The sequence below is a fragment of the Lissotriton vulgaris genome, unplaced genomic scaffold (assembly GCF_964263255.1).
Source record: "Lissotriton vulgaris unplaced genomic scaffold, aLisVul1.2 SCAFFOLD_1073, whole genome shotgun sequence".
Lineage (NCBI taxonomy): Eukaryota > Metazoa > Chordata > Amphibia > Caudata > Salamandridae > Lissotriton > Lissotriton vulgaris.
In genome coordinates, this window is record NW_028240903.1 from 411688 (window position 1) to 439290 (window position 27603).

Here is a 27603-nt window from a genome sequence, read left to right on the forward strand (position 1 = left end):
GCATGACTGCCTCATAGAACTCTTTCTCCATAATTACTGTTGCACCTCCCTTATCTGCCTTCTGGCAGATTATTTGAGTGTTGTTGGCTATACTTTCAATGGCTCCGAATTCTTTTTTGGACATGTTTGGATTCTTTGCCCTCTTGTTGGTGTTGATTTTATTGATTTCCTGTTTACATAAGTTTTCAAAAAGGTCTATCATCTTGTGCGATATAGGAGGCATGTAGTTACTTGAAGTTTTCAACCCCTTCAATTCATCGTCTTTTGGTGTTGTTTTTTCTGTGATGACATTTTCAAAGAAATGTCTCAATCTCATCTTGCGTGTGAGCTTGAAAAGACTGACTTCCAATTCTAATAGATTGGTGTGACTGGTTGGTACGAACGATAATCCTCTTTGCAAGGTGTTAATTTGTATATCTGTAAGATTTTGGTTTGAAATGTTTAGTACTAGATTTTCCTGTGTGGTTAATGCTGTTTCTTTCTCTCTTTCCTGGTTGTAGTATTCCTTGTTTGGGGCGGACTTTTTTCTTTTGTTTTTGTTGCGTCCCCTCCTGGGTCTTCTAGTGCTGTTTGGCCTGCGTCTAAAAAAGGCTCCGATGTTGTTGGTTTGTCTGTTGGTATGTTTTTGGTAGGTGCTTTTCTTTGTTCTGTTCTATCACTATCTGTAGATAAGGTATTAACAGATCTGGGGGCTAGTGCCACCTCCACCCCCTCATCATTGAAGCTCATACTACCCTTTTTGCTCAACTTAAAACATACTTTTGTAAACCAAGTTCTGGCAGAAATAGGTCCAGGAAAATTCCTGAGAGCTGGTACAATGTAGCTTGTCGACAAGCACGGACTGAGCTGGGTCTTGCACAAAAATCTAGAGACCCCATTAAGGTTAAAGGCACGGGGTTGCTACAGGAAAGAACAGATTGACGCGAAAAAGAAGTGGGACGAGTGCAAGTGGCAGAAGCTTAAAGAAGCCTTTGCGGCAAGAAATTCGAAATTATTTTGGGACACATATAAATGGGACAGGGGAGGTAGTCCGGACCGCCCACAGAATAACGTCACTCCAGTCTCGTGGATCGACCATTTCAAGCCACAATACGCTCAAAGTGGTAGTGAAGAGATCCATGGTTTTCCTAGTTTTGTATTTTATGAAGAAGCTGCTTTTAATTTAGAGTAGGTTGACAGGGCACTGGAGACAGTAACTGAGGGAAGAGCCCCCGGGATTGATTGCATCCCTGCCGATGTGCTCCTAAATGACAAACAAACCTGGCGAATATACATTGTCCACTTGGCAAATGCTATAGTTCAAGGAGCATCTGTCCCTCTTTCATGGAAGGGGGCAGAAATCGTTCCGGTATATAAAAAAGGGGATAAGTCTGTAGCAGGTAACTATAGGCCTATCACATGAATAATTGTCCTCCAGAGCAGGTTGACGCATTCACCTACTTGGGTGTAAAATTGCAGAGAGACATGCGCTGGAATAGTCAACTTGATCTGGCTGCCCTAAAGCACCAACAGCAGGCAGGTCTTCTCCTAAAAAAAATTAAAACCTCGATAACCAAACCAATTAGCCCTGCCCTTGATATTTATGGGATGAATGTACTAAGTTCGGTCCTTTATGGATCCGAACTGTGGGGGTTCGAAAATCTAAAACGCCTGACACTGGTGGAAAATGAGTTTTTACGCAAAGTTACCAGTGTCCCGCAAAGTACCCCATTATTACCCCATTTTCGGGACCTTGGTAGGAAAGCAGTTAAAGATCTGGCTATTCTGCGCCCACTATTGTATTGGCGCAGAATATGGACAACCGAAGAACTCTCGCACTATGCTCAGGGTCTCAAGGATATTATTGAAAAGGATTCCTTCAACAAAATTAGATGGTTGAAGGAAATAAGATCCCCGCTAGGGAGACTGGGAATGACTGAACTGTGGGAAGACCCACAAAATGCAGTTTTCCCCACAAAAATGTTTCTGAAGGAAAGATATTGGGAGATGGTTTTCGCACCAACATACTCTAATGGCCTCTCTTCCCATCTCACTGGACGATTCCTCGAATTTAAGTCTTGTCCAGAGCTAGAAAGGTATTGGGATGTTATAGAGAAGACTTTTGATCGCAAACTGTATTTTCAACTCCGGGTGGGAACCCTTCCGACAAGGCTATTCACTGCAAATTGGGCTGGAGTGACCAATGACAGATGTTTTAAGTGTGCGGATCAACAAGAATCTGTAAGCCACATCTTGTTTTTCTGTCCTTTGTATGTTGCACCTCGTCAAAAGTGGATAAAACCAATCTGTCGACTATTGGATACTAGAAGAGAATTCTATGTGCAGACCCCAACCCTCCTATTGCCATAGCTGTAGCAAAGTTCCTGAAATGGGCCTGGACAATTCGAGCGAACCAGATGCTACTGTCTAGCGAGTAGTGCCTTATCTGACCACCCTACTTCAGTAAAATTAATTGCTAGAAACGTTATGGGGTTGGCCTTAAAGCCTGAGTAGATGGTATTGCAAGACTATTGAACCATTCCCTACTCCACATATAATGAACTGGCGAAACATGGTTTTAACCTCCTTTTTATAGAATGCCAATCTCAAAATTACTCTTATTGTGTGTTTTTTTAACAATTATGTTCGATAGTTCTTGGATTGAGTTTAATTCTATCTTAACTATTTATATACATTTTTATTATAACTGTTTTACTCTGTATATGATGAATGGTTTATGAAATGCTTTTATGACGTAACTGTCAAATAAAGTTTATGATGATGAGTGAGGCCCGGCAGTGACTTGCTCCGCTCTGTCCTACTCCATGTCTATGAGGGCCTTCAAAGCCAGGCAGAGGAACTTTGCTGCATCTCATGGATATGATTCAGAGGCCTTGCACCATCAGAGCATCAAAAAAAAGGTGACGCGGCGCAAGTCTCTTATGAATAACCCTCCTGCAGCTTCTTTTCATCCATGTCACCCTCTTCCTGCCATTTTTACTCCTAGATGCAACTCGCTGGCAGCAGACTCAAGCGCGGCCTTAGCTCCACTTCTCAGGAGACCCGAAGGATGGACAGCAGGGCTCCACCTGCCCTGGCCTCACCACCATCTCTGCCCTCCATGGGGTTTCCATGGGTCTTGGCATGGACCCCTCCCCAGTGCATGAGGCGATCTGCCTCTGTGTATCTATGTAGATCCTCATACCTCATCTCCATGAAGCGCTCCGAAGCCCTACTAACCGTACCATGGAGCGCTGCACTGCAAAGTGATTTAGAAACAGGTAAAAAAGATCTTCCGACTCTTCACCCAAGGGCTGTCAAGTGGGAACTTCAGTTCCAGTTCATCTTTATTGAATCCAGCTCCAGAGCCTAGTGTGGGATGAATACATTTTACAAATAAAGATCAGCAGTGAATAGCAGAGCGTAGCATGTCAACGTCACTCCATAGATATTAGATGGAGAGAGGAGTCTTGCCATCATGGCATCTCTACTCATGGGCCAGGGCTACCACCAAGGCTACTCCTTTCAATCTTTTGGTTGCCTTGGCATCCTTTCTAGCCAGATTGTCTTCTCACTGGACCACTGAGTGTTTCCCTCAACCTCACATTGTTTAAAAGAAATTGAGGGGTGGAAGAAAGAGTTCACTCACCAGAAGCAACTAACAACAGCTGCACCCCCCTGTCCTTGGAGTAGCTTCAGAGACACTGATGGACTCCAGAAAGCCCCCATGCAAGCTTTTATTGTAAACAAATACTATTCATTGTGTGTAGAATTATCTGATGGGTATTCATTGTGAAATGCACAGGGCCTGCCCAGATTCCCCCTCTGCGGGTTGACAGAGTGCAGCCATGTTCTAGCTGGCCGCGGGCTGCTGGAAGGCCACTGGACGGATAAGTGTGTGGACGATTCATGGCTGCGGACCGCGTTCCTGCTTGCACCGGTAGAGTCGTCCTGCTGTTGGACCACGGTCCTAGTGAGGGTCAGCTCTGCTTTCTTTTGGAGGCATCTGTCCTCCAGGTGTCTAGTTTTCAGTAAAGGTGCCTCCACTATGAAAATCTCTTGGTAACCATGCAGGACTCCAGGGACACAGACACTAGACCTTGGTAAAGATATTGGACATGCCACGGGAGGGCTCCGAGAAGAGAGACAGGGTCTCTGAGTCAGTCTCACTCGATGGCCGAAGACTGTCTTCTGATGGCTCAGTGTCTCGCTGCTTCAGCACCAACTCTAGCCGGCAGCACCTCTCTCGAACCTGTGGGTGAGAAGAACAAGACACCTCAGACACTTCACAAGTTGTCATCACCCATCGCACTGTCTTCTGTCCCTAAACAACTCCACACTGAACCTCAAAGAATCTTCTGACACTAGGTGGGCCTTGGCTGATGCTCTGCGGCTCAATCTGCTTTCATTGCAACCTTTGAGATAGGTGACCCCAACTATAAGCAGTTCAGAACCCTGTGTCTCTGCACTCTACAGCCATAGACCATTCTCTCCCAAATATTTTAAGCGCGGACAAGAACTTCCCTGCCTCTGTCCACTGCTTCTCTGGTGATATAAGATGCCTGACTCTGTGAGAGCAACTCATCTTCTAAGGCAAATAATGTGTTACTGCAGAGAAAAGACACATCAACCTCAGGGCAAGACGCATCCATCTCAACACACACTGACCCAGGCATCTTCTAAGGCACAGAATGTGTTCCTCCAGAGGTGACACATACCCATCTCAACACACACTGACCTAGGCATCTTCTAAGGCACAGAATGTGTTCCTCCAGAGGTGAGACACGTTCATCTCAACACACACTGACCTAGGCATCTTCTAAGGCACAGAATGTGTTCCTCCAGAGGTGACACATACCCATCTCAACACACACTGACCTAGGCATCTTCTAAGGCACAGAATGTGTTCCTCCAGAGGTGAGACACGTTCATCTCAACACACACTGACCTAGGCAACTTCTAAGGCACAGAATGTGTTCCTCCACAGGTGAGACACGTCCATCTCAACACACACTGACCTAGGCATCTTCTAAGGCACAGAATGTGTTCCTCCAGAGGTGACACATACCCATCTCAACACACACCGACCTAGGCATCTTCTAAGGCACAGAGTGTGTTCCTCCAGAGGTGACACATACCCATCTCAACACACACTGACCTAGGCATCTTCTAAGGCACAGAATGTGTTCCTCCAGAGGTGAGACACGTCCATCTCAACACACACTGATCTAGGCATCTTCTAAGGTACAGAATGTGTTCCTCCGGAGGTGACACATACCCATCTCAACACACACTGACCTAGGCATCTTCTAAGGCACATAATGTGTTCCTCCAGAGGTGAGACACGTCCATCTCAACACACACTGATCTAGGCATCTTCTAAGACACAGAATGTGTTCCTCCAGAGGTGAGACACGTCCATCTCAACACACACTGACCTAGGCATCTTCTAAGGCACAGAATGTGTTCCTCCAGAGGTGAGACTCGTCTATCTCAACACACACTGACCTACGCATCTTCTAAGGCACAGAGTGTGTTACTGCAGAGACGAGACGCATCCATCTCAACACACACGGACCCAGGCATGTTCTAAGGCACAAAATGCTTTACGACAGAGGCGAGACGCATCCATCTCAACACACACTGACCTAGGCACCTTCTAAGGCACAGAGTGTTTTACTGCAGAGACACAATGCATCCATCTCAACACACAGTAGACTAGGCATCTTCTAAGGCACAGAATGTGTTCCTCCGGAGGTGAGACACGTCCATCTCAAACACACACTACACTAGGCATCTTCTAAGCCAAAGAATGCTTTACAGCAGAGGTGAGACACATCCATCTCAACACATTATACTAGGCATCTTCTAAGGCACAGAGTGTGTTACTGCAGAGACCAGACGGATCCATCTCAACACACACTAGACTAGGCATCTTCTCTGTGAGATATAAGCATGAACCCATCAGCTGGCAGCAGAGTTATGTTCTGCACATAGTAGGGTAAGTTGTGCGGATGGGAGAGGAGCGCCAGCTCTAGGAATGACCTCTGCATAGTAGGGTCACTTGTGTAGATGGGTCAGGAGCACCAGATTTAGGAGTGACCTCTGCTCATAGTAGGGTCACTTGTGTAGATGGGTCAGGAGCACCAGCTTTAGGAGTGACCTCTGCTCATAGTAGGGTCACTTGTGTAGATGGGTCAGGAGCGCCAGCTCTAGGAATGACCTCTGCTCATAGTAGGGTCACTTTTGTAGATGGGTCAGGAGCGCCAGATTTAGGAGTGACCTCTGCTCATAGTAGGGTCACTTGTGTAGATGGGTCAGGAGCACCAGCTTTAGGAGTGACCTCTGCTCATAGTAGGGTCACTTGTGTAGATGGGTCAGGAGCGCCAGCTCTAGGAATGACCTCTGCTCATAGTAGGATCACTTGTGTAGATGGGTCAGGAGCGCCAGATTTAGGAGTGACCTCTGCTCATAGTAGGGTCACTTGTATAGATGGGTCAGGAGCACCAGCTTTAGGAGTGACCTCTGCTCATAGTAGGGTCACTTGTATAGGCAGGACAGGAACATCAGCTCTAGGAGTCACCTCCGCATAGTAGTGTGAACCATGGAGGTAGGGCAGAGTCTTTGTGAACGCAAAATGGCACATGAACCAGATTGCGACTCAATATTCGGGAGAGGCGTGTACAGGACGTCCATCCCATATTCCGACTCCTTATTTATGTATTAATGTTTTTTCAATAGAATCCCAGACATAAAGCATTCATATTTTACCACCAATTGAAATGAGGGGGTCGCTCTTTGCAAGCGGGCAGGGGTCCACAGGGAGCTGCCCCCTCGGTGAATGTGGACAATGGCATGTTCCGGCGCAGGCAGTGGTCCCTGTGGCTTCTGTCTACTCCTAAAACATGGTTGTTGTGCTTCTTGTCTTTTTTAAGTGCAGTCTTCTAGTCAATCCATGAACCATCAGAGTCTGGATTCAGGGTGGGGAGGAACCATCCACTCTCCAATCCCCAACCACAGAAGGAGGTGTGGGGGGGTGACCAGAACACCCTCCTCCCTAAAGAGATCTAACCATGCAAGCGTCTACACAATGTGCTGGAAGCCAGGGTGATGTATTGAATCACCCTCATACTTTGCAGGTGAGGACCCTGTGATACCATTCAATGCTGGCCAACTGGCCATACAGTCCATGTGTCCAGGCAGGTGGCCGCGCAAGAGAAGTATCAGGCAGGCTTGGTCCAGCTCACTGAAGCTCTAGCCATACACAGGTCCACCGCAATGTATCCGCCACCCTCTTCCAAAGCTTAGTCAGGGATGACCCTGCCTTTCTTCACAATATTTGAGCGGGTTGCTAGTAAAGCGCCTTGACCCGTGGAGCGGGGGGGATACTACAGTGCGTCCATACTAACTGGTGAATGCAAGCCTCACATCACACTTCTAATCCTGATGGAAGGAGCAGCTATGAAGCCAGACAACAAGAAATGCTGAATAGCTGTGGGTTTGAAAAGGAAACTCATCTGAATCATTGCAAGGTCTTTTTTTACGTAGTTTTATCTATCGCGAACCTGACCCACAGGTATCAGGCATCAGAGCGCTTTACATAGCACCAGGTTGTTACACAAGAACACATTCATTTTTTTAGGCACTGGGATATTTAGTGATTTGCCCAGAATCACAGGATGTTGAGCGTCGTTGCCGAGACTTGAACCCAGTACTCCAGATTTGAGGAAGACTGCCCTAGCCATTAGGCCACATCCTCTCCCCATCTCCTACATCTAAAGTCGTCAAAAACACCTCATCCGTTCTATTTCCAAACGAAGGACTTGGCAGGTAACGAGTTCTTCTCTAAGGCGTGCATTCAGGAAAGAATTATTAAGGATACCTTTTTGGGAGCAGCGCGCTGAGTCGCGCAGCGTTGCGTGACAGCGCTTGTCCCTTTCTTTACAGAAGCGGTGGAGCCAGGCCAGGTGTATCAGGAAACAAATGCACCTAGAATTCAAGATGTGCCCGAGTCTATGAGACTCTAGCTCGATGGATGCAGGAGAACTGGTTCATAGGGATAAAAGAGAAAGAAGACAGAGGTGACTCCTGAGAAAAGAACCAATGAAGTCTCCTCCCTCTGGTTGTCCCCAAAGCTTTGAGTGTGGAGAATAGGGCCGAAATGCCTATGTATTTCTAAATAAAAAGCTTCTGGCACCAATGGATGCAAGCCAGATCGGAATCCTTGGCTTGGCTCGAATATTGAACTCTGTTTGTTTTTAGACCGGAACGGCATCAGATCCCCCATCATCTCATGCCCTAGAAAGAGCTCACCAACAGGAGGCTCCACACCTGTGCCCACGAGACCATACTTTCAATCCATCATCAGTCAGGATTTTGAAAGCGCGGCTAATTGCCCGATGGGGTATCCAGGCGCTCGCAGGTCCCAGAGGCTTATTCGAGCAGCCAGGTCTTGAGGGCCATTCGGAATTCTGGGGGTGAGGTGATGGTCCGGGGTGCGTGGTGGGGAGGCTGTTCCAGTTGTTTGCTGCGGTGTGGGAGAAGGAGCGTCCTCCACCTCTGCTTCGATGGATGCGGGGGGTATCGGCAAGTGAAAGGGAGGTGGAGCGCAGTATACAGGAAGAGCCTCAAGACCTGGCTCTTTGGATGAGGCAAAGCTGCACGTAACCCCCCCCCCCCCAGCGCTTTGAGACCCTCGCTGGTGTGCAGTGCGCTTCACAAATGCCTGATTGATTGAATGGTTGGTGGCAGTTCAGGCGGTGGTTAATGTAGGCGGGTCCTTGGTTGTTTAGAGCCGTGTATGAGCTTGTTAGCAACTTGAATTTGCATGGCTTCAGTACAGGGAGCCAGTGGAGGTTCCTGAAGTGGGGCGTGATGTGGGTTTATCAAGGAGGGCTTAGGATGAGTCTGGCTGTGTTGTACTGCATGCTCTGAAAGTCTCTGTTGAAAGTGTGCAGCGATTCCTACATAGAGGCATTTCCATAGTCCAGTCACATGGTGATGAAGGCTTGTGTCACGGTGTGTCTTGTTTGTACAGGTAGCCACTTGAAGATCTTACGTAGCATGCGCAGAGTGAGGAAGCAGACGAAGAATACGGCATTGATCTGTCATTTCATGGTGAGCTTGTTGTCAATGATGATTCCAAGGTTTCTGGCGTGGTTGGAAGGAGTGGGTGCAGGTCCTAGGTCTGATGGCCACCAGGAGTCGTTCCATGGGTTGCTGCTGTTGCCAAGGATCAGTACTTCTGTCTGGTCTGGGTTCAGCTACAGGCAGTTGTTCTCCATCAAGTCGGCGATGTAGGTCCTGCTTCTGTGCATGTTGGTTCTGGTGGTGGTGGGGTCGTTGGTGAGTGAGAGGATGAGTTGGGTGTTATCTGCGTAGGAAATTATGCTGAGACCGTGGGATCTGATGATGTTGGCCGGCAGGGTCATGTATGCACTGAAGAGCGTGGGGGGCTGAGGAGTGAGCACTGGGGACACCTCAGGTGGGTTTAGAGGTCAAATATGGCAAGTGAATCATCTTGGTTCTTCAGGTGAGTGCGTCCCCTTGGATGCTGGTGTGGTGGAGTCTTTTGGACAGTGTGTGTGGGATACAGTGCCAAAGGCTTCCGAGAGGTCAAGGAGGATCAAAGCTGTGGTTTCTCCTCAGTCAAGGAGGGTTCGGATGTCGAAAGTGAGTGCGATCAGGGTGGTATTGGTGCTGTGATCACTGCTGAAGCTGGATTGGGAGGCGTCGAGTAGCGGGTTCTGCTCCAGGTGTCATGAGCTCATTGTTGATGGTCTTTTCGAGTACCTTCGCTGGGAACGGGAGCAGAAAATCTAGGACTTGGTACGCTTAAAATCAAACAACAGATACTATAGCCGGCGTAGCAATGACAGAGATTTTGAAAGAACACAGACAAAAGTATTTCAAGAGTAGAGTCATGGCACCTTCTAAGCCAAGTTAACAGAAATGCTTAAACCAAGGTAAAAGTTAGATCAATTAGGTTTAGCACCTTAGAGCATGAGGAGACGCGACCGGAGTTACGGAAAAAGGGGAATCAAGTGCACGGTGCAAACTAGTGAGGCTTCATGCTGCTTGGGCTCAAGCTACTTTTAATCTGAACTGGTTGGACGTCCCGTCTGCCGCTAGTTGAGCCTCACCAGTGATGGTGCCAGAGGATGGTCTTTTCAAGGCTGGTGATCTGCAGACTGCGGCCGCATGGCCATGGAGAAGGCTATGCAGAGCCCTTGATGGTGTCAATGCTGGTTGACCGCTCTCCCAAAAGCTGAATGCTCAATGCTGAGCCTGTGGTGTGCGCCAGGAGCTATTGTCACTCTGAAGGGGCTTCGGTGAGTGAGAGGCGAATAAGGCTTGTAAATTTACCTCGTCTTGCTAGGGTGCGTGACGTGTTTACAGAGAAGCACAGATCTGACGCCACCCTGCAGCACCTGACACCTTTAGAGCGAAACACGGGGTGATGCAGGCGGTCGCTCCTTTGAATGGGACGCACAGCAGGTGGAGCCTTGATTATTTGCGAATAATCAAGGCTCCATCTGCTGTGCGTCCCATTCAAAGGAGGTTAATATCACCTGCCTGTTCATGGCTTTTTCCAGGCTAAGAAAGGAATGTATGCAGGCTGTCTGCCCTCATCTTCAAAGTGCTAGTTGCCTTTGATAGCCATGTTTGCCAGGGAGATACCTCTTTGTCAACAATTGTTTTCAGATTTTATTTGAGCAAGGTCTCTGGGGCTCTGAGGACCCTCATATATTAGTTTATTAGATCCCCCTGACACCCAAGGTCTGGACTCCCAAGCCCAGATCCAGCCTCAGCCTCGTTCTTCCGGCTTGCAGGGAGGGCGAGTAAAACTTTCTTATACATCTTAATCTGGGAGTTCATCGGAAACTTTTCGAGGGCACCAGGAAACGACAAGTGGCTGTAGTTGAGAGCCGGGATCAGTTTTTCTCTCAAAACTGTCAGCATAAGTTCGGCGGTTGAGCTTTGCAAGCGACTGCATAGGCTCTGCAATGTATGGGTGACACTGTTAGACTTAGTTCTGAGGGGCCTCAGTTGGATGGCTGGTTGGGCCCTTTCTGAGAACCAGACTCCAAGGTAGCTATAAGCTGGGGCTGTCGGTATTTGTAGGTCTTCCAGCTAACAATGGATTCATTTTTATAGGGAAATTTGCTGAAAATTACAAATTTGGTTTTACTCTGATTCACCTGCAGTTTTTCTCCTGGTTGTCGCGGTGGAGCGCAGCGAGGGCTCTCTGCAGGCCGCCTCTGGTTGGGACCATGAGCGCAGCGAGGGCTCTCTGCAGGCCGCCTCTGGTTGGGGCCATGAGCGCAGCGAGGGCTCTCTGCAGGCCGCCTCTGGTTGGGACCATGAGCGCAGCGAGGGCTCTCTGCAGGCCGCCTCTGGTTGGGGCCATGAGCGCAGGGAGGGCTCTCTGCAGGCCGCCTCTGGTTGGGACCATGAGCGCAGCGAGGGCTCTCTGCAGGCCGCCTCTGGTTGGGACCATGAGCGCAGCGAGGGCTCTCTGCAGGCCGCCTCTGGTTGGGACCATGAGCGCAGCGAGGGCTCTCTGCAGGCCGCCTCTGGTTGGGGCCATGAGCGCAGCGAGGGCTCTCTGCAGGCCGCCTCTGGTTGGGGCCATGAGCGCAGGGAGGGCTCTCTGCAGGCCGCCTCTGGTTGGGACCATGAGCGCAGCGAGGGCTCTCTGCAGGCCGCCTCTGGTTGGGGCCATGAGCGCAGGGAGGGCTCTGTGCAGGCCGCCTCTGGTTGGGGCCATGAGCGCAGCGAGGGCTCTCTGCAGGCCGCCTCTGGTTGGGGCCATGAGCGCAGCGAGGGCTCTCTGCAGGCCGCCTCTGGTTGGGACCATGAGCGCAGCGAGGGCTCTCTGCAGGCCGCCTCTGGTTGGGGCCATGAGCGCAGGGAGGGCTCTCTGCAGGCCGCCTCTGGTTGGGACCATGAGCGCAGCGAGGGCTCTCTGCAGGCCGCCTCTGGTTGGGGCCATGAGCGCAGCGAGGGCTCTCTGCAGGCCGCCTCTGGTTGGGACCATGAGCGCAGCGAGGGCTCTCTGCAGGCCGCCTCTGGTTGGGGCCATGAGCGCAGCGAGGGCTCTCTGCAGGCCGCCTCTCACTCAGCCCTGTGCCCCGTCATTCCTCATTTTCTTAATAGTGGCTGTTACTGTGCCTTCTACAATGGTGGGCCATGTTAGACCCAAAAGTCTGGAGCAGGGAGGGGCGAGGAAGGGAGTGCTGTCACCGCCCTGTCATTTGAGGATCACTGTTCCACATGACTGACCCAGTCCCTTCCGGCCCAACCATTCTCTTTGGTCTGCCCTGAATTGTTGAGGCGCTTTATGCGCTTCCACAGGTGGGAGTTATTCTTGTCTTTTAGTAGCGTCAAACTTCTGAGCCACTATGCTTCGATGTGCGTCATTTTTGTGCTACCAAGCTTTCTGCTTGCGGGCTGGCCTGAGGGCAGTGATGGATGGCCGTCTCCTGTTGTATTACCTCTCCGCCTGGTGGCCAGGGCCCTGTGGAGAGTGTGTTTGAAAGCAGCCAGCTCCTTGAAGTGAAGAAGGCTGTGTATTGAGATTAAGGAGCTGTTGCTCATAGGTTTTCATTGGCCACTTCCAAGCTTCTCTTTGGCAACCGCCACGAGACCCCCCACCCAGTACGCCAGTCCTGTTATTAGGCTGGATGGGTTGTTGCCTGACCTTTCTTTCCTCTATCCGGGTTCGGCGTGTGTCTCCTAGTTTGATCAACCATTTGATTCCATGGTGGACCCTGTATCGCTCATCCCCTGTTGATTCCCCACGCAAAGGGCTGGATAGTGAGTCAGTGGAGACTCCTTGCAATGACATGGACAGGGATGGGGTCGCTTCCGTCCCTGTAGTTGCCTCCAAAATCTTGGGACAGAGAAGCCAGCCCATGGCTAGTAAAGTAGTGCTTCCAGTGTCAGATGCAAACCCCTGGACACACTATCAATGGCTCCATTTCGAATCTTGATGGAGTATTTTCAGAGAATAATCATACATTTATTTGGGCCATTGGATCTAGGCCTGGGCAGAGTTCACAGAGTTCCACTATGCGAAACTAAAAAAATTAATAAAAAACTCTGCCAAGCCATGCAGAGATCGACGAGCAGGGGAGTGCTTTATCTCTAGCTGTTTCCACTGATTATTAGCGCCGTGTGATTGTCCCGCGCTGTAAAATGAGCGGGAACAGCATCACGCGCAGCAGAAGAGGATGCTGTTTCCTTCTGCCACTTGAGTAGAAGTTCTACTTGAGCGGCAGCGTCCTCAATGCAAACGGAAGGTTTCTCACCGCGAGCGGTAGCGACGATCCGCGACCACCCGCACTGAGAAATCTCACTGGGAAGCAGTTTAAAGCTGCATTTTCCTCGCTCGCGCTTCCCAACTTTCCATTGGCAAGTCTGAGCGAGGAAAAAACTTTGTTCCGCTACGTGGAGCAGAGTTTTTTTAACTCTCCGAGCTCCGTGGTGCCGGAGTACGAAAAACTGCAAACTCTATGAACGGAGCAGAACGGTCACCCAGGCCCTCGTCAGCAGCAGGTTGGACTACGGAAACGCCCTCTATGCAGGCTTCTCGGCCAAACTCCTAAAACGGCTTCAACGCATCCAGAACGCCACTGCACGCCTGGTCGACCACATCTCTAACCGCAGCCACATCACAGCCCTCCTGAGAGACCTGCACTGGATCTCCATCAACAAGAGGATAACCTTCAAGCTCCTCACCCACGCACACAAGGCACTCCACAACACCGGACCAGCATACCTCAACAGACGACTCAACTTCTACACCCCCAACTGCCAGCATCGCTCCGCTGACCTCGCCCTCGCCACAGTCCCCCGCATCCGAAGAACGACCTCCGGCAGCTGGTCATTCTCCTACCTCGCCGCCAAGACCTGGAACCCCCTCCTCATCCACTTACAGCAGACCCAAGACCTGCTGACCTTCAGAAAACTCCTCAAGACCTGGCTTTTCGAGCAGTAGCAGCATTCCCCACCCCAGCACCTTGAGACCCTCACGGGTATGTAGTGCGCTTTACAAATGCTATGATTGATTGATTTGTATACTTTAGCACCCTAAGGAGGGCAGGTATGGTCAGACCTTGTTCTAGAGGGGGCGTCAAAGTTGAACAGAGGTGAAATCTAAATTTTAGCTGTAAACAGGTATGTTTTGAGATGCTTTCTGAAGGTTATGAAGTTGGTTTCCTGCCTCAATTGAGTGGAAAGGGCCTTCCATCTTGTGAGGGCATGAAAGTAGAAAGTGCGACCTTTGCAACAACCATGTCGAATAAAAGGGGCAAACAAGAGATTGGCTGAGGCTGAGTGCAGACAGCAACGGGGCACATGCCTGTGGATGTATCACGTGAAATTCTTTGTTCAAAGCCCTACTGACTTACATGTCAGCCAAACGCTTTCAAAGATGGCTCTCTTCTTGATTTGAAGCCGGTTAAAAGCTTCAAGACATAGAGACATCTGGATGTGGGTGGGAGATTGAGATAATGACAGCAGCATTTCGGATCTTCTGCCGCGAGCTTGGCTGAAGTGCCCAGATGTGTTGCATTTCCAGATGTGGTGCATGTCCATGGTCCAGTTTAGATTAAATTACAACTTGAACTATGGCTCTGCATGATGGCTCAGGGATAAATTTGAAGAATTTCTTTTCCATTTAGGAGTAGGAAAGCAAGAGGTAGTTGCCAGACTTCCGCAGTGGCCCATGGAAAGGTCCTGATCTAAAACAATTCTAGGTTTCTGACCAAACTGTCTGAGGCCCCAGCCACTGGGCTCCACCAAGGGCCAAGGATTGGACAGAGGTCCTCAGGGGAAAACTGAGCTTCAGAAAGCTTGAATGCATCTAGTCAACTACTCCTTGCACACGTAGAACTAGGCTTTAGGAATGGTTGGGCCACTGGGTGCTGCGAGGTGAGTATTCTCTGCGTTAGGAGGATGTCGAAGTCGAAAGACCCGACTGATGCTGCCAGTGAAGCCTCTACACACTGAAGAGAGTCGGTTTAAGATTGAGCCCTGAGGCACTCGGTATTTGATGGTGGTTGTGGTGTCTAAGGTAGAAGTGGTGCAGATGGAATAAATTTAGTCCATCAAAAAGTATTTGATCCGGGCTAAGAGATCTACTCCAGTATTCTTGAGTCTGTCAGTAGAGTGGTGTGGTCTACTGTATCGAAAGTGGTCGGTGGGTCGCGAAGTATTCCCATCTTTAGTTTTGAATTGGATAAAATGCCCTGCACTACATTGAAAAGCTGGGACGCCAATTTAGCTGTGATAACACTGTGATCGATGCCACCACGTCTCAAGGTGGCCCCTGAACATTGTTTTAGAAAAAACATGTTTTTACTGCGCGTTGACAGTCTTTCGTGGCAGTGGTAGGGGCTTGGAGTGTTTTCTCTATTGAATAACGCATATGTCCCCTCTGTAACAATGGAATACTTAGTTTTGCATGTACTCAGCTTGGGCATTATGGTGGAAAAGTTCAGATCCATGTTTTCTCTATTTGAATGTGTCTAGTGAAAGATATGCTTTAGACCACTAGAGTCTCTGTAAAGCAGCTGCCGCCCGTGGTCAGTAGTGTCCTTCCGAAGGGTTCAGACCCCTAGAGTCTCTGTAAAACAGCTGCCGCCCATGTTCAGTAGTGTCCTTCCGAAGGGTTCGGACCCCTAGAGTCTCTGTAAAGCAGCTGCCGCCCATGTTCAGTAGTGTCCTTCCGAAGGGTTCGGACCCCTAGAGTCTCTGTAAAGCAGCTGCCGCCCGTGGTCAGTAGTGTCCTTCCGAAGGGTTCTGACCCCTAGAGTCTCTGTAAAGCAGCTGCCGCCCGTGGTCAGTAGTGTCCTTCCGAAGGGTTCTGACCCCTAGAGTCTCTGTAAAGTCATTCAACATCAAGTTGGTGAGTGCAAGCAAAGGAAATCAACTTCCAGGTGAGATTTCTCAACAAAGGCGGTTAGATTTCTCTTTGCGAGTGGTCGCGTATGATCGTGATGGTTCGTGTTGAGAAACTATCTGCTCACTTTGAGAAAGCTGCTGCTCGAATAACAATCTACTTGAGAGGCAGAAAGGAAGCAGCGCCCGCTTACGCTGTGCATGGTGCTGTTCACAATGATTGCACAGTGCGGACAAACACCTGGCGCTGAAAAGCGCTGTGAACAACATATATCCAACCCGCTACGCCACTTGCGGAGCTCCGCGTAGTGCGGCAGAGTTTGTTTTTGCACTTAGCAGAGTTCCGCGTATCAGATCTCCGTGAACTCCTCCCAGGCTTAATTTTTACCACAGCCGTGTCATTTTGTCGTAAATTGATGCAAGTAGTCATTTCGCGCTAAAACATTGCACTAAATAACGGATTTGGATTTTGCGTAATTTTCCTGATATTTCACATAAATATTTGAAGGCAAATGACATGAATTTCGCCCACGCCTCGTCACTTGATGATTCCAGATGAGGGAGGGAAGGTTGGGGGTAATCATCTGTCCTTCCACAACAGTCTTGATGGCTGAAACAGCTGACAGATCCCCCAGCGTGTCCAGCCGGGGTGGTCCATGGCTGGAGCCTCGGACTGCCCTCCTGGGCTGTGCCCCTCACATCGAGAGTTTAAACCCTCTAGAGGGACCTCTGGAAGATGAAAGAAGGGCTTCTCTTGCTGGGGTTGGAATCCACTCCGTGGATCCTTCAGGGAGGGAGGTGATGTTTGCTCACAGTGAGCAGCCTGGACCTTCATGAGTGGCCAGAGATCTTTGGGGCATCTCTCGTCCCTTCTTCTCTTTCCAGTTCCGTGATTAATGTAGGAATGTTTACCTGAAGTTTATTTCTAAGCTCGATGCTATGATAAAGGAGTGTGCGTGCCTGTTTCTATATAAACGAGTACATTGAAAGTGTGTTCAGTGAAGCACCTCTTTGCCTCGTGCTGCAGGTCCAGCTGGGGCTTTCATGCTTGGCGGACCATCCTGCAGGTACATAAACAACCTCTAATCCAGGCTCTGAGTGCCCGGGCTCAGGGACACAAAGGCGCTCCGTGCACTGCTGGCTAGACACGCCCACCTGTCACTCTGCCCCAGAGCCCATGGCTCACTGACACCATCACAGTGTGCCAGGGGGTCAGGACAGATCTCAAAACCACAATCTGCGCCTCGTGTGCTTGTGGGAAGGAACAGAGGCTTCCAGGCACTCCTGTCTGCACGCAAGGAGAACACATTACGGAGCATATTCACTAGGAGCGTGCCGGAGCGTGGCGGAGCGCGTCGTAAAGCCAAGAAGGCTAACTACACGCTTTGTTAAGTTAGAAACGCAGGCTGCATCGTATTTACTAGAATATGCTGCAGCCCTGCGTTTCCCCTTGTGTTGGCGCTAAACTTAGCACCCTAGCGCCAACATAGGCACACTATAGTGCAAGGGTGCTTGCATTGAGGGGAAGCTTTTTTATGTGCAGGACGCCCCCCCCCCCCCCCTTCCTGCACATAACCAATCTGAAAGGGCCTTTTGAACCTTCAATGTGTGCAGCTGAATGCAGCACACACACACGTTGCAAAACGTCATCGTTTTTAATGATTGTTTATGTGCAGAGTGGGACCCCTTCCTGCACATAAACAATCAAAGGCATCATGCTGTTTCCAATGCAGCACACACAGAAACAGCAAAAACGAGGAGAAATCTAACATTTCTCCTCGTTGCGCTTGTTTAAGACTGCTGGTCTTAATGTTGGAGCTGCCCCATGTTTACGCCACCCTTGTAAATATGGGGCCGCATCAACATCGATTGGTGTTGTAGTGGAACACCCATTGCACGCCCCTTTCATGCTAAGTGTAGCGTTAACAGGGGCCTTATTTACAAGGCGACATTAAGAGACATTAAGTGGCTCAATGCTTGCTGCCTTGTGAATAAGGTGAAGCCCCTCTTGCCACCAAGTTGTGATAAGCGACTTTGTGGTGGCGATAGGGGCCTGTAAATATGCCCCTTCGAGTCTCAAATCAGCCTTACAGACATGAAGCACGTGGGAGGTTTTGACTGTCCCAGAAGAGGATGCAGAATGGTGATTGGCCAGTGATGGGGGCCCCTAGAAATAGAAACAGAAGCGGGCCCTCCAATCTCCCATAGCTCACAGATAACCATAGGCTCTGGGGTGAATGAGGTCCCCTTTGAAGTGTCATGGACCCCCTAAAGAGCTGTCCCCCGCACCGCAGGAGCTGCAGGGGTCTGTGTTCCCACCATGGTTGTGCTGTCTCCTTCACGTCCAGGTTAGTGATGGAAGGTCAGACAAGCAGTGTTTCACCCTCATGTTCAGCCTTCTTGAAGGGCCGACACTCCCTGGCACAGAGCCCCCGTGACTTCCTGCTCCTCCTTTTCGCTGTGCGATAGAAACCCACCCAAAGTGGTACTCCTTTTATCTTGGGTGACTTATCCCCATGACCGAGACGTTGCAGGAGTAATATCCGGTGGCTGGCTTCTTCTACTCAATTCTGTTCCCTTCTAACCGGATATTTAGGAAGCTAGGTGGAAAGCCCAGTGCACCAGGTACAATGTTTTGACAAGGGAAGCCAGTGAAATATTCTTAAACAGCCTTACTTAGCGCCAAGAGGCTTTAAATCACACAAGCCTCTGGCAGCCAATGTCTGGAGTGTTGCTGTGTGAGTAGAGCTGCAGGGGGGGAACTGCAAACATACAACAGGGAGCAGACCAAAGCATTGCTGAGCCGGCACCCCTGTGAGTCAGTAAGGAGTCAGGCCATCTGACGGGATACTTTGAGGGAGAGAAGCTGGATTTGGAGACCCCAGAGACCTGGGGTCTCAATGAGGCATCCGCGCCAGTGAGCACCCCAATGTTTCGCTCGCTCCGAAGGAAGAGGACGAGGACACATCTATGTGGCCAGTGGTTGGTTTCCAAGATTTCACAGAGCATTTGGTAGGAGGGTTAATGGATTTGGGGGGGTCTAGTTTGAGGTTGGATTAGAGTTGGGGTACAAGTCTTTTCATCTGAGCACCTCCTCGTGTGCAAGGCCCTGTGCCTGATGACCCCCTGATTTCATTTCATGTGTGATCAGTTCTTCGGTACACATGAGGTAGGGAGCCCCTGGGTTGGGGTCCACCTCTGCATGCATGTGACCCCAAAGGCTGTAGGGTGCATCAAATGTTAAGGTTATTCTGTGCTTCTGTCTCACACGTCCTTGGCGATCGCTTGGTGCAAAGCCTTCGCTTTCGCCCTTCCTTGTAGAATGTTTTCTAAAGTCAGGTGCATGCACTTGCATTAGAGTCACCAGCACTTTAATGGAGCGGGAAAACTCTTTGGTTCTCCTCCTCTGGTTCCTGAAGGTCTGCCTGTGGCTCGGGAGAAGTGTCACATAAACAAAGATGTTGCCAAGGATATGATCACAGTTTCACACTTACAAGAAAGAGATGGGCCGCCTCTACTCCGGTCTGCCAAGAAGGAAGGGCTCACCAGCAGCAACCTGGTTGGACAAGGTTTATCTACTTCCCAACCCGCATCGCATACCCCAAGTGACGGGTTACCTTTGTAGCTGCTGACATGGAGCTTGCCGCATGCAGACGGTTGAGGCCATCTTTGAACTGGTTGAGAAAGGCCGACACCAGAGGCAGGGAACCTTGACACCCCTAGAAGAGTAGGGAAGATACTGAGGGTCTGAGGAGAATACTTTGCTACTGCTGCAACCATAAGAAGGGAAGAGGGAGTTTGGCAGGCATATGAAGCCGATAAATCAGCTCAATCCAAATATCCAGATCTTGGTGATTGCTGTACTTTAGATCATGAAGATGACGTGTTTCAGCTACTCGACCCAATTCAAACGGACAAAAGTATAGAGTGAAGATTTCTCCGATCAGGGAACTAAGCACACAGATGTAAGTAATGACTGGAGCCACCTACTCTTCGCGACCCAACTCAAAAAGGCCAGAGCTTAGAGTGAAACCTCTCCTAAACTCAACCGACGAAGACAAGAGCAAAGAGTGAAGTCTCTTTGTGACCAAACTCAAAAGAAGAGAGAATAGAGTGAAGCCTCGAAGCTTCTCCGCGACCCAACTCAGGAGATTACAACATAGATTGAAGCCTCTCCTCGACTCAACTCTTGAAGACGAGAGCATAGAGTGAAGCCTCTCTAACACCCCACTCAAGAAGACAAGAGCATAGAGTGAAGTCTCTTTGTGACCCAACTCAAGAAGAAGAGAGCCTTTCTGCGTCCCAACACAAGAAGACAAGAGCCTAGAGTGAAGCCTCAAAGCTTCTACGTGACTCAACTCAGGAGATTAGAGCATAGATTGAAACCTCTTTGTGACCCAACTCAAGAAAATAAGAGCATAGAGTGAAGCCTCTTCTTGACTCAAATCTTAAAGTTGAGAGCATAGAGTGAAGCCTCTCTATGACCCAACTCAAGAAGACAAGAACATAGAGTGAAGCCTCGAAGCTTCTACGCGACCCAACCCGAAAGATTAGAGCATAGATTGAAGCCTCTCTGCGACCCAACTCAGAAAGACGAGCCTAGAGTGAAGCCTCGAAGCTTCTCCGAGACCCAACTCAGGAGATTAGAGCATAGATTGAAGCCTCTCTGAAACTTAACTTGCCTCTCCTCGACTCAACTCTTTAAGACAAGAGCATAGAGTGAAGCCTCTCTATGACCCAAATCAAGAAGAGAAGAACATAGAGTGAAGCCTCAAAGCTTCTACACGACCCAACTCAGGAGATTAGAGCATAGATTGAAGCCTCTCTGCGACCCAATTTAAGAAAACAAGAGCATAGAATGAAGACTCTCCTTGACTCAACTCTTTAAGACAAGAGCATAGAGTGAAGCCTCTCCTCGACTCAACTCTTTAAGACAAGAGAATAGAGTGAAGCCTCTTCGTGACCCAACTCAAGAAGACAAGAACATAGAGTGAAGCCTCTCCACAACCCAACTCAGAAAGACAAGAGCCTAGAGTGAAGCCTTGAAGCTTCTCCGAGACCCGACTCAGGAGATTAGAGCATAGATTGAAGCCTCTCTGAAACTTAACTTGCCTCTCCTCAACTCAACTCTTTAAGACTAGAGCATAGAGTGAATCCTCTCTATGACCCAAATCAAGAAAATAAGAGCATAGAATGAAGCCTCTCCTTGACTCAACTCTTTAAGACAAGAGCATAGAGTGAAGCCTCTCCTCAACTCAACTCAAGAAGACAAGAACATAGACTGAAGCCTCTCCACCACCCAACTCAGAAAGAGGAGCCTAGAGTGAAGCCTCGAAGCTTCTCCGAGACCCAACTCAGGAGATTAGAGCATAGATTGAAGCCTCTCTGAAACTTAACTTGCCTCTCCTCAACTCATCTCTTTAAGACTAGAGCATAGAGTGAAGCCTCTCCCCAACTCAACTCTTAAAGTTGAGAGCATAGAGTGAAGCCTCTCTATGACCCAAATCAAGAAGAGAAGAACATAGAGTGAAGCCTCAAAGCTTCTACGCGACCCAACTCAGGAGAGTAGAGCATAGATTGAAGCCTCTCTGAAACTTAACTTGCCTCTCCTCGACTCAACTCTTTAAGACAAGAGCATAGAGTGAAGCCTCTCCGCGACTCACTCAACTCTTTAAGACAAGAAAATAGAGTGAAGCCTCTCCTAAACTCAACTCTTTAAGACAAGAGAATAGAGTGAAGCCTCTCCTCAACCCAACTCAGAAAGACAAGAGAATAGAGTGAAGCCTCTCCTCAACCCAACTCAGAAAGACAAGAGAATAGAGTGAAGCCTCTCCTCAACCAAACTCAGAAAGACAAGAGCATAGAGTGAAGCCTCTCTTCGACTCAACTCTTTAAGACAAGAGCACAGAGTGAAGCCTCTCCTCAACTCAACTCAAGAAGACAAGAACATAGAGTGAAGCCTCTCCACAACCCAACTCAGAAAGACGAGCCTAGAGTGAAGCCTCGAAGCTTCTACGCGACCCAAGTCAGGAGATTAGATCATAGATTCAAGCCTCTCAGCGACCCACCTCAAGAAAACAAGAGCATAGAGTGAAGCCTCTCTTCGACTCAACTCAAGAAGACAAGAACATAGAGTGAAGCCTCTCCTAAACTCAACTCTTTAAGACAAGAGCATAGAGTGAAGCCTCTCCTCAACTCAACTCAAGAAGACAAGAACATAGAGTGAAGCCTCTCCACCACCCAACTCAGAAAGACGAGCCTAGAGTGAAGCCTCGAAGCTTCTCCGAGACCCAACTCTTTAAGACTAGAGCATAGAGTGAAGCCTCTCCCCAACTCAACTCTTAAAGTTGAGAGCATAGAGTGAAGCCTCTCTATGACCCAAATCAAGAAGAGAAGAACATAGAGTGAAGCCTCAAAGCTTCTACGCGACCCAACTCAGGAGAGTAGAGCATAGATTGAAGCCTCTCTGAAACTTAGCTTGCCTCTCCTCGACTCAACTCTTTAAGACAAGAGCATAGAGTGAAGCCTCTCCGTGACTCAACTCCTTAAGACAAGAAAATAGAGTGAAACCTCTCCTAAACTCAACTCTTTAAGACAAGAGAATAGAGTGAAGCCTCTCCTCAACCCAACTCAGAAAGACAAGAGAATAGAGTGAAGCCTCTCCTCAACCCAACTCAGAAAGACAAGAGAATAGAGTGAAGCCTCTCCTCAACCAAACTCAGAAAGACAAGAGCATAGAGTGAAGCCTCTCTTCGACTCAACTCTTTAAGACAAGAGCATAGAGTGAAGCCTCTCCTCAACTCAACTCAAGAAGACAAGAACATAGAGTGAAGCCTTTCCACAACCCAACTCAGAAAGACGAGCCTAGAGTGAATCCTCGAAGCTTCTACGCGACCCAAGTCAGGAGATTAGATCATAGATTGAAGCCTCTCTGCGACCCACCTCAAGAAAACAAGAGCATAGAGTGAAGCCTCTCTTCGACTCAACTTAAGAAGACAAGAACATAGAGTGAAGCCTCTCCTAAACTCAACTCTTTAAGACAAGAGAATAGAGTGAAGCCTCTCCTCAACCCAACTCAGAAAGACAAGAGCATAGAGTGAAGCCTCTCCTTAACTCAACTCTTTAAGACAAGAGAATAAAGTGAAGCCTTTCCTCAACTCAACTCAAGAAGACAAGAACATAGAGTGAAGCCTCTCCACAACCCAACTCAGAAATACAAGAGCCTAGAGTGAAGCCTCCAAGCTTCTCCGAGACCCACCTCAGGAGATTAGAGCATAGATTGAAGCCTCTCTGAAACTTAACTTGCCTCTCCTCGACTCAACTCTTTAAGACAAGAGCATAGAGTAAAGCCTCTCTATGACCCAAATCAAGAAGACAAGAACATAGAGTGAAGCCTCAAAGCTTCTACACGACCCAAGTCAGGCGATTAGATCATAGAATGAAGCCTCTCTGCAACCCAACTCAAGAAAACAAGAGCATAGAGTGAAGCCTCTCCTTAACTCAACTCTTTAAGACAAGAGAATAAAGTGAAGCCTTTCCTCAACTCAACTCAAGAAGACAAGAACATAGAGTGAAGCCTCTCCACAACCCAACTCAGAAATACAAGAGCCTAGAGTGAAGCCTCCAAGCTTCTCCGAGACCCACCTCAGGAGATTAGAGCATAGATTGAAGCCTCTCTGAAACTTAACTTGCCTCTCCTCGACTCAACTCTTTAAGACAAGAGCATAGAGTGAAGCCTCTCTATGACCCCACTCAAGAAGACAAGAGCATGGAGTGAAGCCTCGAAGCTTCTACGCGACCCAACTCAGGAGATTAGAGCATGGAGTGAAGCCTCTCCTCAACTCAAGAAGACACAAGCATAGATTGAAGCCTAACCTAGACTCAACTCTTGAAGACGAGAGCATAGAGTGAAGCCTCTCCGCAACCCGAATCAAGAAGATGAGAGCATAAAGTGAAGCTTCTTCGTGACCCAACTCAAGAAGAAGAGAGAATAGAGTGAACCCTTTCCACGACCCAACTCAAGAAGACAAGAGCATAGAGTGAAGCCTAACCTCGACTCAACTCTTAAAGATGAGAGTATAGAGTGAAGCCTCTCCGCAACCCGAATCAAGACGATGAGAGCATAAAGTGAAGCTTCTTCGTGACCCAACTCAAGAAGAAGAGAGAATAGAGTGAACCCTTTCCACGACCCAACTCAAGAAGACAAGAGCATAGAGTGCAGCCTCTCCATGACCAAACTCCAGAAGATGAGAGGATAGTGAAGCCTCTCCATGCCCTAACTCAATAAGACGAGAGCATATAGAGTGAAGTTACTTCGCAACCCAACTCAAGAAAATGAGAGCATAGATTGAAGCCTCTCCACGACCCAACTTAAGAAGACAAGAGCATAGAGTGAAGCTTAACCTCGGTTCAACTCTTAAAGATGAGAGCATAGAGTGAAGCCTCTCCGCCACCCAAATCAAGAAGATGAGAGCATAGTGATGCCTCTCGATAACCCAACTCAAGAAGACAAGAGCAAAGAGTGAAGCTTCTTCGCGACCCAACTCAATAAGACAAGAGAGGTGAGTGTAATATGCTTTTGTGTAATTATGCAAACGAGAAACTTGCTTGTAATTAGGGAAAAAGAAATCTCGCATTTAGTATTATATTATATTATATTTAGTATTGTATATTCTATCCTCAGGTCCTTCATATGCAAGGATGCATTTTACACAAAAAACATATCACGACAGCTACTCGCCACTGCATTGCGCCCACGCTATTAATGTCCAGATAGTGTGGTGTGATTATGCAATGGGGGGGGGGGGGATACAGGAATTTCAACCAACTAAAATACAGCTAAATTCTCACAACTGCATGAATTATGCTGCGTAATTGAAATTCTGCTTATCCCAACAAGTGACTTCTGAGGAGAGCTAAAAATACACATTAAAGACATTTCAGCTAGGAAAGGTGCTGTGAAATCTACGCTAAAGCTTCATCCGACACGTTTAGCTCCATGTGACGATAAAGCCTGTGGTTTTTCAGTGCTTGATTTGTGGCAATGTTTGGCTAGAAGAGCAACAAGTTTCAGCATTCAAAATATTTTGGTCAAAAACTCATGATCATAACATGTCTGTAACACAGTGTGTTATGTTATGCTTAGTGGCTTGTTCTGCACCAAATTGATACATGAGTGTGTCGCATAAAGCTTCACTCTGTTTAAATCACAAGGGACCTGAATGACATTGAAAACAATTGCACACACAGCATAAATTGCATGCATAAAATGGAATATATGATATGCTACTGCTCTCATGAATATCTAATGTTTACTTCTCATAAATATCAGATGTCCTGATCTCATGAATAGCTAATGTCTACCTCTCACCAATATCTGATGTTCTGATCTCATGAATATCTGATGTCATGATCTCATGAATATCTGATGTCTTGATCTCATGAATATCTAATGTCCCGATCTCATGAATATCTGATGCCGTCATCTCATGAATATCTAATGTCCTCATCTCACGAATATCTAACGTTTTGATCCCATGAATTCATAACATCATGATCTCATGAATATCTCATCTCTTAAACTCATGTATATCTCATGAATATTTCATGTCCTGATCTCATGAATATCTCATGTCCTGCTCTCATGAATATTTGATGTCTTGATCTCATGAATATCTAATGTCCTGGTATTGTGAGTATCTAATGTCCTCATCTCACGAATATCTAACGTCTTGATCCAGTGAATACCTAATGTCCTAATTTCATGAATATCTCATCTCTTGATCTCATGAATATCTCATGTCCTGCTCTCATGAATGTTTGAGGCCTTCATCTCATGTATATCTAATGACCTGATATCATGAATATCTAATGTCTACCTCTCATGAATATCTGATGTATCACTACCAGATGGCTTCCATGAGGAGATCTAGTAGTAGTGTTAGTACTTGGTGTATTACTACTACCTCGACTGTTACTAGAACTAGTAATGTTACTGGTAGTGATAGTTCTGGTACCAGAAATAGCAGTAGTAGATTATTCCTGGATTTTGCCATCTTTGTCTAATACTCACAATTTTCATCATGAGCTATAAACCTCTACAAGCATTTGAATTACCGTGTCAATCTGTCGGATGAGAGATGGACGGACAGCGAGCTCCAACAGCCAATCGCTTTGCAGGATCTTCTTCTGAAAGCGCTCCAGCTGAAGTTGCCGGTCCAGGGTGTTGATGAGCCGCAGCAGCTCCTGGCCCTGGCTGTTGAGGGTCTTTGCCTGTGCGGTGTCCTGGCCTTCCTGCTCTAGTCTCTGCTGGAGAGTGTCCAAGGCCTTCCTCCTGTCCTCCAGCTGCTGCTCCAAGCTGACAACCCTTTGATTTGTCTCTTGAACCTGCATTTCGAAAGACTCTGCTCTCTCCGCCCTCCAGAGGAGGAACATCAACTCCTCGCGCCTCTCTCTCAACTTGGCCCTGAGGTCACCAATACTGTCCGACCACCCATCAGCCTCACTGCTGGGGTCGCCATTTACGAAGGAGTTCAGGTGAGACCCAGAGAGGGTCGATGGACTTCCCTTTGAAGGACGAGAAGGGCTTCTTGGTCGCTGCTCCATACTAACTGCAGACTGATCGCTTCCGTGGACGTGTTTGGACAATCGTTGAATGGACTGGCTGCGGCGCTCGTGCAGGTCTATCCATTGCCTCGCGAGGCTGGCCATGGTGAGGCTCTTGTAGAAAATATCTGGGACCAGCCTGAGGACTTTGGCGAATGAAGCAACATTATCAAAAACATGGATGTCCAGCAGGCTCTGGTAGGTGAAGCTTCTTTCACTGATGGTCCCTCCCTTGAGCAGCAGGGCCCACTTCCTCCTGTGGTTGAACAGCTCCTTGGCGGTCTCGGGGATGGAGGTCATGGAATGAGGTCTCTTCATGTCAAACTGCCCCGATTCGGATGAGCTCATGGAATTCAGGGACTCGCTCAGAGAAAGGGCCGGTGCGTCAACGGACTCCATGTCCTCGTTGACATAGAGGTTCTCACAAAGCGGAAACACAATCTTGTTATCAAACATCTCCTTCGAAGACCTCAGGTAGCCCACATACGATAGGAACCAGGAGACGTAGCCTTGAATGTTAGACAAGTCGTTCTTAAAGGTGGTCTTCACCTCACCACTTCTGGACACGTCCTTCGTACTCGCTGCAAGCTTCACCAGCTCCTCCATGCTGTCCACTTCCCTTGTGGAGGTTTCGGTCAGTAGCACAAGCAAGTTGTACAGAGTCTGGAGGTCAAACTTGGCTTGACAGCTGTGGACATGTTTCTCAAAGGTTTGGATCTCGCTTCGCAGGGAGGCGTAGAGCGGCTCCATGGCCGCTGGAAAACCTGTAAAATATGAAAGGCAAAATCAATGGTGACCTCAGCGGAGTAGCCTGATCTGTTCATGCCCAACTTGTTACTGCCTTCAAAAAGCAATTCACTAAACTGTTAACCTCTGAAAATACATCAACATCAACACATATAACCCACTTTTATGTGCAAGAGAAATTGTTTTGTTTTCTGCAGGGAACAAAGATTGCCTTGTATGAAAGAATGCTCATCTGGCCATCAGGCGGTACCTCACATACTCATTCTGAAGAGTTTACCACCATCAGGCAATGCTTGGTATGTTCGCTCTGAGGCATCCTTTTCTCTTCCGCAGGTCCCCGTACCGCAACCAGAGCATGTGCGGCTT

General features: G+C 48.4%; 1 protein-coding gene across 1 annotated transcript; it reads right to left on the bottom strand.

Annotated features, from left to right (window-relative positions):
* Window positions 1–3504: 3504 nt before the first annotated feature.
* Window positions 3505–27240, bottom strand: LOC147672492 (uncharacterized). The gene is made up of 2 exons (XM_086947995.1): window positions 26002–27240; window positions 3505–4231 (listed from the first exon to the last, which is right to left on the bottom strand). The coding sequence occupies exons 1-2, from the start codon at window positions 27238–27240 to the stop codon at window positions 4073–4075; spliced, it is 1398 nt and encodes a 465-aa protein (XP_086804121.1). The 3' UTR covers window positions 3505–4072.
* Between the last annotated feature and the right edge of the window lie 363 nt (window positions 27241–27603).